General features: G+C 50.9%; 1 protein-coding gene across 2 annotated transcripts; it reads right to left on the bottom strand.

The window, feature by feature from the left end:
- Nucleotides 1-1,113: 1,113 nt before the first annotated feature.
- rsf1a (remodeling and spacing factor 1a) lies at nt 1,114-11,499 on the bottom strand. Of its 2 annotated transcripts, XM_084674560.1 has the most exons (18): nt 11,312-11,499; nt 10,099-10,190; nt 9,901-9,993; nt 9,308-9,513; nt 8,670-8,806; nt 6,969-8,553; nt 6,690-6,837; nt 6,304-6,516; nt 6,104-6,208; nt 5,709-5,788; nt 5,552-5,600; nt 5,341-5,453; nt 5,164-5,231; nt 4,481-4,655; nt 3,767-3,990; nt 3,154-3,333; nt 2,091-2,131; nt 1,721-1,905 (listed from the first exon to the last, which is right to left on the bottom strand). In XM_084674560.1, exons 1-18 carry the CDS (start codon nt 11,463-11,465, stop codon nt 1,837-1,839), a joined length of 3,732 nt encoding a protein of 1,243 aa, XP_084530686.1. In that variant the 5' UTR covers nt 11,466-11,499; the 3' UTR covers nt 1,721-1,836. The 2 variants fall into 2 exon arrangements, with proteins under 2 accessions (XP_084530685.1, XP_084530686.1); XM_084674559.1 differs by lacking the exon at nt 2,091-2,131 and having other exon boundaries at nt 1,114-1,905; nt 11,312-11,494.
- Between the last annotated feature and the right edge of the window lie 407 nt (nt 11,500-11,906).

Below are 11,906 nucleotides of genomic sequence, written 5' to 3' on the forward strand. Positions count from 1 at the left end.
CACCTTTACAATTTAGGAAAAGGTATGAAAGACAAAAACAATGTAAAAGCACATGAAACAATCCTTCTCACCAACACATTTAGTTCTTATGACTCTCACAGTATTTACGTCATGTTTTGACCATCTATCGATATCCGTCCGTCCTAAACAATAACAGGTGTACCATTTCCATAGATGCAAACCCTACATTTGACAACAAGCGTGTGGTACTTATCCTATCTATGAGAGACCATATGTTGTTTCACAAGACACACTTCTCCTGGAGAAGAAAGTCAAACTGCTAAAACAAGAGTTTAAAAAAAACTTACAGTGAATTGACTGTACATAGTAAGTGGAAGCCAGTCTGTTCATAACACAAAATAGACCCCCCCCCCCCCCCCAAAGCCCCCCCACCTCACTCATACAAGCCACCAATATTTATCCTATCTGGGGTGCAGTCCAGGGATGGAATGTTCTAGAACGTTGCAGATAGACCACAGGACTGATGGTTTTCCCTCTGGGGCATCGTGTCTCCTATTCTTGAATACACCACAAATAATTCACGCACAAAAAAAGCTGCACAGGGCTTTTCTCAAACTCATCAGCGATGCAAACCATCCAGACAGACCTCTCGTTGCAAACATCATCTCCTTCATATATAAAATATAACACTATTTTCCAAGGAAAACAAATAGAACCAGACATCTATTATCTTACAAGGAATGGCATCACAAGCAAAGTATGTACAGCGAAACGGGCCTCTGTTCAAAAGCTCTGTTAGACCAATGGAGACCAGAACACTAGTATCAAAGGAGGGTGAAATGCTGTGAGGACGAATCACGTCCAGAGAAGGGCCGTGTTCTGGGAGACGATGCAGCCATTCATTCACAGGCTGTGTGTTGGTGACTTAACGTGTGTGTTGGTGACTGTACATGTGCGTCGGTAGAGCGGAGTAAGATACTGTCAAGATCAGGAAGTTCTATAACTGGTTCAAGTGCGTTTGGTCCAGCACACCCGGTACTCTTCCTGTGTTCACCCCCACAGCGTAGGGAAGAAACGACATGCGGAACAAAAAGATCCAGTTTAAAAAGGTGGTTGTTGGTGAAAGGCAAGAAAGTAAAAAATAAAAATAAATGACTAAACAAAAACCAGAGGCAGTTTTATTTACATACTATCATGACTGTTCAGTTTTCATCAGGTCACTGTCCTCAGGCTCCCCGGAGCCTGAAGGGCCATTGTGACCGCCGTGCCCACCGGACTCTGTGCTGTCCCTGGGTACAGCTGGACTACCATCCCCAGGCGTTACTGGGCCTCTGGAGGCCCCGTGTCCATTAGAAGGAGAAAGATTGTGGCCCTTCTCCTGAACATCGTCACTGTCCCTGGAAACACGAGAGGGCCGGGTTGTCGATTCCTTCTCCACTTTACTTTTGATCTCTTCCTCTTCTTCCTCCTCCTCCTCGTCATCTTCGTCAGAGTCAATGCGGTTCAGTCGTTTGCGTATGGGACGATCTTCCTCGGAGGAAGATTCCGATTCGTCGTTTTCATCGACGTCGTCTTCGTCCTCCGTGGAAGGCCTGCGCTTCTTCAGCATCAGAGCGAGCCTCTTCCGTCGCTGTTCAGTCAGGAGCTCCCTCCTCCTCCCTCTCCCCATCTGCTCCTCCCCCTGCTCCTCTCTGCCTCTCCTTTTCAACCTCCTCCGCTTCTCCTCCTCCTTGTCTTCCTCCATCTGCCTCCTCTTCCGTCTCTTTCTTCTCTCCTCAACCTCCCTCTCTTCTTCTCTCTTTCTTTTCAACAACATCCTCCTCCTCCTGTACTTGCCGACATCCTCCTCCTCCTCCTCCTCTTCCCCTCTCCTCTTCAGTCTTCTCCTCTTCTTTTCTCCTTCTTCCTCCTCCTCTTCCTCAGACTCTTTGGAAAAGGCAGATTCTGCAGGACAGAAAACAAATGGGGTTCAGTGGTTCATCTAGAAGCTAGCAGCGGGGGGGAGGTAGGGAACATATTTAGGGTAAACTGTTAGCGTCCCCGCCTGATAGCCTGTGCTTAGGCTTAGTCTTTGTCCTCTCTCTCCTTCTCTAATTTCCTTTCCTCTTCCCCTCTCCTCTCTTTCTCACCTCTTCTACTCCTCTTGCCTCCACTACTCCTCCCTGTCTACCTGTTAAATAAGGTTACATTGAGAATGAGTAAAGTTAGATAATTCTCTCACACCAAATATAGCCAATTAAGCAACCAGTGAGAACTTTAATATATTGTAATAGCCACCACTCACTCAAGGTATCATTTTGAAACACGGACGATAACTGTATATATCACAATATATACGTTTTACTTCAGATTTCTAGTTGTCACACTGCCTGACTGAGCCCAGGACACACTGTCTGTCTGAGCCCAGGACACACTGCCTGACTGAGCCCAGGACACACTGTCTGTCTGAGCCCAGGACACACTGTCTGTCTGAGCCCAGGACACACTGTCTGACTGAGCCCAGGACACACTGTCTGTCTGAGCCCAGGACACACTGTCTGTCTGAGCCCAGGACACACTGCCTGACTGAGCCCAGGACACACTGTCTGTCTGAGCCCAGGACACACTGTCTGTCTGAGCCCAGGACACACTGTCTGTCTGAGCCCAGGACACACTGTCTGACTGAGCCCAGGACACACTGTCTGTCTGAGCCCAGGACACACTGTCTGTCTGAGCCCAGGACACACTGCCTGACTGAGCCCAGGACACACTGCCTGAGCCCAGGGCACACTGCCTGAGCCCAGGACACACTGTCTGACTGAGCCCAGGGCACACTGTCTGTCTGAGCCCAGGGCACACTGTCTGTCTGAGCCCAGGGCACACTGTCTGTCTGAGCCCAGGACACACTGTCTGACTGAGCCCAGGAGAAAGTGCTCTGCTGTACTCTTGCTGTTGTTTATACGGTTGTCATGACGAGTTGCTCATCCTCCAAGCGGAGAGAGAGCAGCAGCCGTTAGTAAGTTAGTTAGTTAGTTCTGTGGAGCGAACAGTTCCGCAGTTGTAGTCGCGACTTTGTGACTTCATGATTTTTGTAGCTAAATAAATTACTTATTTAAGTATATTAATTAAAATGTATATACCGGAAACACAAAATTCAGAGGATGGGTCAGGGGTGTGTGTGTGTGGGGGGTAACCATGGTAACAGAGACTGACCCTCGCTGTAGGAGCTGGAGAGGCGTCGGCGTGGCTTGGCCTTGTCCTTATTGGTGGACTTCTGGGAATTGTCCGACTCTGACGTCTCGCGGTAATTCACCTGCTGCCTCTGGCTCCGCCTCAAACACCGCCTCTTCCTGTCTCCATCACTGTCACTGATGTTACTGGACCGCTCAGAGTCTGCAGAGAGAGATAGCATGAGAGAGAGAATGAGAGAGAGAGCATTATTAAATTGAGACAGAGAAAGAGAGAGACAGAGAAAGAGGGAGAGAGACAGAGAAAGAGGGAGAGAGAGAGAGAAAGAGGGAGAGAGAGAGAGAAAGACAGAGAAAGAGGGAGAGAGAGAAAGAGAGAGACAGAGAAAGAGGGAGAGAGAGAAAGACAGAGAAAGAGGGAGAGAGAGAGAGAAAGAGGGAGAGAGAGAGAGAGAGAGAAAGACAGAGAAAGAGGGAGAGAGAGAGAGAAAGAGGGAGAGAGAGAGAGAAAGACAGAGAAAGAGGGAGAGAGAGAAAGAGAGAGACAGAGAAAGAGAGAAACAGAGAGACAGAGAGAGACAGAGAGAGACAGAGAAAGAGAGAGACAGAGAGTACTTCCCCCCCTCCGTTCTACGCACCTAAAACCTCATCGCTCTCCTCCTCGGAGGAGCCCCTCCTGCGGGGGCGGGGCCTCTTCTTGCCCCTCCTCTGGTTCCTGCTGGGTCTGTGTTTGGGTGTCCGTCTCAGCGCCCGCCTGTGGCTGGGTCTGCCTGCGTCGCTGCCCGCGTCTGAGCCTAGCTCCGCCCCACTGGCCGCATCCTCATCCTCCTCCCCAGACGCAGCAAACTCATCCTCCTCCGAACTGAAAACATCCCATCGTGAGTGGGTGTGAGCTCACCTGTATACCTCACACACCCACTCAATACATCCATGCTAACGTGTTGTTGGAGAACTTGTGAGCGTGTGTGAGTGTGTGTAAGAGAGTGAGTGTGAGTGTGTGTAAGAGAGTGAGTGTGTGTGTGTGTGAGTGTGTGTGTGTGTAAGAGAGTGAGTGTGTGTGAGTGTGTGTAAGAGAGTGAGTGTGTGTGTGAGTGTGTGTAAGAGAGTGAGTGTGTGTGAGTGTGTGAGTGTGTGTAAGAGAGTGGGTGTGTGTGAGTGTGTGAGTGTGTGTAAGAGAGTGAGTGTGTGTGTGAGTGTGTGTAAGAGAGTGAGTGTGTGTGAGTGTGTGTAAGAGAGTGAGTGTGTGTGTGAGTGTGTGTAAGAGAGTGAGTGTGAGTGTGTGTGTGAGTGTGTGTAACAGAGTGAGTGTGTGTGTGTGTGTGTAACAGAGTGAGTGTGTGTGTGTGTGCTACCTGCTGCTGAGCTGGAACTCGTCCTCACTCTCAGCAGCCGTGCTGTCACTCTCCAGGTCGTTCAGTCTCCGCCTCTTCCTGTTCCTGGAGGATGCGCCCTGGGATCTGCCTGGACGGCGCTTCTCCTTCCCCTCCTCTGATAGGATGTTGGCCATGTCCTTGCCCCGCCCCGTTCCTACAACCAGCAACACAGGAGATTAACGACTCATCACCTCCATCTCCTTGGTATTTTTCCTGATGTTTTTTATCACAATCCCTCCATCTCATCTCATCTCATCTCATCTCATCTCATCTCATCTCATCTCATCTCATCTCATCTCATCTCATCTCATCTCATCTCATCTCATCTCATCTCATCTCATCTCATCTCATCTCATCTCATCTCATCTCATCTCATCTCATCTCATCTCACCTCCCTCCCTCCCTCCCTCCCTCCCTCCCTCCCTCCCTCCCTCCCTCCCTCCCTCCCTCCCTCCCTCCCTCCCTCTCATTTCCCCTCCCTCCCTCCCTCCATCTCATTTCCCCTCCCTCCCTCCTCCATCTCATTTCCCCTCCCTCCCTCCTCCATCTCATTTCCCCTCCCTCCCTCCCTCCCTCCCTCCCTCCCTCCCTCCCTCCCTCCCTCCCTCCCTCCCTCCCTCCCTCCCTCCCTCCCTCTCATCCCTTCTTCCTCCAGCTCTAACCTCCTGTGTCTCCCTCGCCTGCATCTTCTTCAATGGCTTCATCGATGGCGTCATCAAAGTCATCAAACCTGAAACAGGAAAGCCATTTCAGGTGTAGCAGTGAATCTTACAACATTGGAATGAACACACAGACAGACACACACACACAGACAGACACACACACACAGACACACACACCTGTAGCTGATGCTCTTCCTGGTTCTGGTCGACCTCCTCCCCAGGTTCTTGCTCTTTTTTGTGTCTTTCTTCTTCGCTGATTTTTCTTCTTCTTCCTCCTCCTCGTCACCCTCCTGACACAAGGAGCAAGGCTCAATAACAGATCAAAAGAGATAATGACTGAAGAAACTCATTCATGCTTGACTGAAAGAATGAATGAAAGAGTCCTTACTGGGATAATGTTCTCCACGCTGATCCCTACGTACACTAGCCTTTCCCTCCTAAAGACACAGACCACGTTTAGAATTACAATGCATGAATACCACCCCCAGACTGAGTGTGCGTATGAAAGGCCTGTTGGTTTGTGTGGTGTGTGTGTGTGTATACACCTCCTCTCAGCTCGATCTCGTTTCTTCAGAGCGCTGTCCAGATTCTGGAGCTGTTCCTCAAGCCTCTCACACAGTAGCTTCTGCAGAGGGCGAGAGAGAGAGAGAGAGAGAGAGAGAGAGAGAGAGAGAGAGAGAGAGAGAGAGAGAGAGAGAGAGAGAGAGAGAGAGAGAGAGAGAGAGAGAGAGAGAGAGAGAGAGAGAGAGAGAGAGAGAGAGAGAGAGAGAGAGAGAGAGAGAGAGAGAGAGAGAGAGAGAGAGAGAGAGAGAGAGAGAGAGAGAGAGAGAGAGAGAGAGAGAGAGAGAGAGAGAGAGAGTGAGAGAGTGAGAGGGTGAGAGAGAGCACGCTGGAGTACGAAAACCAGGCCTGCATATCTCTCTCTCTCACACACACGTACGTGTTGGCATGGTGGGCAGAACCACTCTCCGTCCGGGATGATCATGAGAGGGGGCCGTAGACAGGCGGTATGATAGCCACTGTCACAGGAGTCACACAGCAGGATCTGGGAGGGAACACACACACACACACGAGCGTGTAAGAATGTCTCTCCCGCGCGGGGCAGGGATAGCAGCTCACCCGCTCAGAAGCGTGACCCACCAGTTCAGGGTGGTTGGGGAGACCACAGTGACTACAGGGGTCCTCGTTGGGCGCTTCCTCTGATTGGCTGGAGGCGTCCGAGTCGCTGCCGTCCTCGCTCTCTTTCCCCTCCTCTCCTCTTTTTCCCCCCTCCGCCTCCGCGCCCCCCTCGTCCAGTTTGCGTCTCTTGGAACGAGGGTTGGACCACCGCGGCCGGCGGTGTCTCCGTCTGGCCTGGGAACCCAGACGCACAAATTCACCATCACTGAACACACTCCAACACAGAGCAGGAAGGAATGAGAGAGAGGCAGAGAGAGAGGAGAGACAGAAAGAGAGAGGAGAGAGAGACAGAGAGAGGAGAGAGACAGAGAGAGAGGAGAGAGGGGAGAGGAGAGTGTGTGTGTTACCTTTGTAGTCCCACTCGTTCCATCAGGGTCTGTTTTCTTGTCTTTCTTCAGGACTGCCTTCTGCTCCTCCTCCTCCTCCTCCTCGTCCTCATCGTCCTGCTTCTTGTTCTGTTTCTTGTCCCGGATTTCCACCAGCTTTGTGCTCGGCCTGCAAATAGCAACAGAACACCTAACTTAATGTTCTCTGAGAGAATGTGTGTGTGTGAGAGTGGATGGGTGAAAGTGCTGAGCATTAGACACACACACACACACACACACACACACACACACACACAGTACCTGCAGATCCTAGCTGACCTCCTCAGGGATCTGCCGTCGCCCTGTGCCTCTTCCTCCCTCTCCTCTTCCCTCTCCTCCTCTTTCTCCTTCTCCTTGTCTTTGTCCCTCACAGCACTTCTCTGGTGAGGGGGAATTTTGATCTTGAGTCGGATCCCTTCCTTCTGGAGCTCTGATGAGGCCTTCTGGCGACCCTGCAGCTCCTCCGCCGGCTGCCCAGCTCTCTTCACCCCAGCCTGGGCTCCGGCCTCAGTGCTGGGTGCCTCGCCCTGGTTCTCCTGGCCTTCCACAGGCACACTGGGTTTGGTCTCCGACTCAGTCTCTTTGGAGATGCTCTTGATCTCCTCTCCCTGCGCAGTGACCAGGCACACAGATCCTTCAGTACTCCCCACCTTCTCCCCCCCCTCTTTGTCCTTGTCATCCGTCTTTCCCCCAGCCACACCCTTCTCCTCTGGTCTCTCTGGCGTCGCTGGCTCGCTCTGGACCGGAGGGCAGACAGGCCGGGCCCCCTCCGCCCCGGCCCCAGGCCTCTCTCCAGACTCCAGGCTCGGGGGTCTCTCGGTCTCCCTGGAGGTCGTCTGGGTCTCAGGACTCTTCCTCACCAGCACGGACTGCCTGCTCATCTCCCTCTCCTGGCTCTTCTCTCCTGGGGGCTCTCCTTCCCCGCCCGCTGGGGGCGTCCCAGCTCTCGTGACGTCCAAACTGGGGCCGTTCCTCTCCTTTGACCCCGCTCCGCCTTCCGGCTCTGGGGGCGACCTCAGGCGGTCGGGAGGGCCTCGAATCACCCCTACGTGACCTATCACTCCTATTTGACCTATGACCCCGACCACTCCGTTCTGGCAGTCCGAGTGTGTGATCAGCGGTCGGCCGTTGGTGAGTTCGCGTCTCGTCACACTGTCCTCTGGTTTGGAGACAGGCTGGCCGAGGGGAGGAGCTAATCCCCTGCCTTCCTCAGGGCATAGCGCATCTTCCTCTTTCACCTGAGGCTCCTTGGTTTGTGTCACTGAAGGGTTACGGACAATAATACTGCTGCTGTTGTTGTTGTTGTTGTTTCTGCTATTGTTGTTGTGATGGTTGCTATGGTGCCGGTTCCCGAACAGCTCTCTCTTCTTCAGGGGTATCTTGGCCTGCTGGTTGCTCTTCAGGGCTCTGTCAACTTCCCCCTCCTTCCGGTTCTCCGTCCCCTTGGTAGGCGGGACTTCCTGTGCTGTGGCCGAGCCGGGCGCCATGACAACGGAGACGGCGTTGCTGAGGGCGTCTGCCTCTTTCAGCTCGCTCTTCAGGACGGCGGTGATGGTGCTCACGCGGTTGTCGACGACGACCTGCGGCGAGCCGTCCGCGCCCTCTTCCTCTCTGTTGACGCTCTCCGCCTTCTCTTCTTTCATCTCGACGTCGCCCTCTTCCTGCTTCACGGACGCCTCCGTCTTCACGGCCGCGCCGCGCTCCGTCTTCACCAGAGCGTGTGTCTTGCTGTCAGGGTTCTTCAGGCTGGTGGAGCCGAGGCAGGGGCCCACCCTCGGCTTCTCTGTCTTTCTGTCCTCGTCCTCAGCGGCGTCGCCAAGTGTCTTCTTGCTGTCCTCCGTCTCACCTTCACACGCCAGACAAGACATCGTTACAGAGAAGTTACGGCACTGTGTCACGTATCATGACCCGAGTCCACCGTAGTCATCATGCATCCATTCACGTTCTCTCCTTTCCACTTACCCTCCTGGCCCTCCTGGCCCTCCTGGCCCTCCAGGGGGCTGGTGCTGGTGGAGCCGGCCTGCTTCTCTCCCTCAGCCGGACCAAAGTCAACCTGGGACTTGAGGAGCTCTAGAGCCTCTGCCAGGTCGTTTCTGGTCCTGCAGAGACAAACGGTGACCAGTTACAGAATCGACACGACCAAACACACAACTAGACACAGAACCGAAAGAGGAGGATTGCAGTCTACAAACATACACATATGTAAACACACAACAAAATAATCGCTAGGTCTTCAATACTTTTCCTACCACTTTTTCCTCAAACTGTGTGAGGGGTAAAAAAAATAAAAACTTGAAAAATCATTCTGATTCTATACAGGAGTCAGGTGGCTGACGGGGTAGAGCATCGGGCTAGAAGGCCTCTGAAGGTTGCCAGTTTGATTCCTGGCCGTGTGAAATGACGTTGTGTCCTTTGGCAAGGCACTTCACCCTACTTGCCTCGGGGAGAATGTCCCTGTACTTACTGTAAGTCGCTCTGGATAAGAGCGTCTGCTAAATGTATACATTATTTCCACCTATGGAGAGTTAGACATCAGACTTCCAACTCGACGACAAAGGCCAGACTGAAGCTCCATGATGCGAGGGCGTGCGAGGGCGTACCTGACGATGCATCTCCAGGTGGTCCCGTCTGTGTCGTCCTGCTCCTCGGTGTACAGCCTAACGTTCTGCTCCTGGTCCAGCTGCAGCCAATACATCAGGCCCTGCCGGTCGCGGCCAATCGGCTGCAGCCGCATGCGTTCAGGCTCCTCCTCGTTGATGGTCGTCTTGAACTTGAGGTTGTCGTCAAACTGACACTCGCACAGGTACTGAAGTTTAGGGGTGAGGGATCGGGAGAGAGAGATAGAGATACAAAGTTAGATGTACTAGATAAGGTCATTTCGCAGGGAATGGATTGGTGGGAAAAAAAATGATGAGGACAATCTGGTGTCTGGAATTGCATACTTTTGCAATAGTTGCAAGCAGTATGCTTACACTGGGACATGTATTACATCCTACATGCAAACTCTAACTTTGCACGTTGAGCTTTAGCCTTCTTGCTAATTCATCCGTCACAGTTTGTAGCTCAGAGCTCCGCCATTGTAGCTTTGTAATGCCTGTAATTTAGCTATGGTGACGCATTTTAAATAGTGTGTAGTGTGGGTGTTGAGATACAGGGTGAGAGTCAGTTTGGAGTGGACTAGGGGGGGGCGTACTTTGAGGATGCAGGACTTGCACTCCATGGTCATCTCCTGGTAACCCTTCTGTTCCAGCTCCCAGGCCCAGGTGCTGTTAAGGTCCTGGCATAACTAGAGGAGACATGGAGGAAGTTACTATAAACAGAACACAAAGAGGCACACTATCCAATTAACACACATACACACACAAACAGTTACAGACATGCACACACTCACCTTCGCCAGGTACTTCTCCCATCTGTCAGCTGTGACTGACTTGCCCAGCTTCCGCAGCAGCTTCACGTGAAGCTCGACGAGAGGTTTGGGAACTGGACCACGGAAAACAACACACAACTTTATCAGCTTGGCCAATCTAAATAAATAGCTTACAAAAAAATAAATTATATATTTTGAGCCTATATAAAGTGTGTTACTTTGCGGTGTATAAATTAGTAAGACGATAATGGGTCCGTGACGGTGTGAGTTTTGACGATATTCTGATTCGTGCCATCGAGCCGTAAAATACAATTTAGCATAGGGAACATTGGGAACCAATACTTTTTAGTATTCAGAATTTTAAAAGTTCGATAGCTGAAGGACGGTAGTCATAGCCGACAGTCCTTTTCAACAGCCATCGTACTGTGTGAATGAGGCCAAAGCCAGGTTCGACAGCGACTAGCTAGTACTAGCTAGCTGCCAAGCTAGCTTTCTTAGCAACGCCATAGAGGCTAAATTGCCGTTAGCCCGCTTATTCATCACTGTCACATCTAGACGACAGTTATGAGTATGGGGTATGCAGTCTGACAGCAATTACAAAAACACATTTAATTGTGTGAAACATTTAGTTTGCAGAGCTATATGACTATCCATATGACTTGCTAGTTTCGTGGCCATATAGCTATCTAGCGCTAGCTGATATGAAAGCCAATGCGCATGTGCAGAGTTGACAGCAGATCTACTTGGCTGTGCCAAAATAACATCCAATTGTTATTATGTGACTGTTTTGACAAATGACAACAACGCAGTCCATTATGTTGGCAGATCAAGGTTATGTTAAATCCACTTGATGGGTCATTAAGGTTCATTCTTACCCGATTCCCAGATCATTAAAAATTACACCTGACAACATTGTATGTGGTCATTTAGTAGTACTACAAGACAAGCTAACAAGCTAGGTAGCTAGCTACACCACAACATCCACTTAAAATTTGTATTCAGTATTTGACTAACTTGTATCTATAGCTGATAGGTCTCCATTCAACTCAAAAACACTGGTTAGAATGGTCTCTAATACAAACTAGTAGAAACCAAGCCTCTATCTACACTGGCCACCCACACTGCACTGGCAACATTTAGCTAGTGATGATGATGATGCTGGTGTGGTGGTAGCGAAAGACCCTCTTCTTCCTCTCACACGTCGTAGGTTTTTCTGCCACTTCCCCCCCTTTACCTGTCGATGTCTCCCGAAGATACCTCTCCATTTGCGGGAAAGTCAACTCCGGCAGGTCCAAAGCTGCTCCATATCGCTCCAAGAAAGAGCAGACCACCGCAAAGCTCGGGCAAAGACCGGAGCTCGAGCCCTTCGCTGCTTCTGAAGCAGCCATTTTTCCAAACGGAGAGAAGGTAGGATGAGAATGAACGAAGTTGGGAGGACCAAGCGAGGAGAAGTGCCCAGAATTCAGCGCGCCAGCATCACATCATGGGGCTGATGGAGGGGGTTTTGACCCAAGGTAGCCCCTCAGAGGAAATGCTACGCATTATCTTAGTTGGAACCAGTCACTACAATACATCTTTGAAATAAATATCAAGTTGTAATTGTGTAGGTGTTGATATAGTTAGGCCTACATTATTTCATACGAAGATATAACATAAGAGTTAACTGGAATTTAACGACTTTATGTATTAGATCATTCAGCGGGTGGAGTCCTTTTTATAATTATTTTGTACAGACTTCTGGTAATTATGCACATCACACAACAAAATACCCCGGGTTAAAAAATCTATGAGAACAGTACCCGGTGATGCGCCGCGTGCCGGTGAAAGCG

The sequence above is a fragment of the Hypomesus nipponensis genome, chromosome 15 (assembly GCF_054491055.1).
Source record: "Hypomesus nipponensis isolate SF chromosome 15, ASM5449105v1, whole genome shotgun sequence".
NCBI classification, from domain to species: domain Eukaryota; kingdom Metazoa; phylum Chordata; class Actinopteri; order Osmeriformes; family Osmeridae; genus Hypomesus; species Hypomesus nipponensis.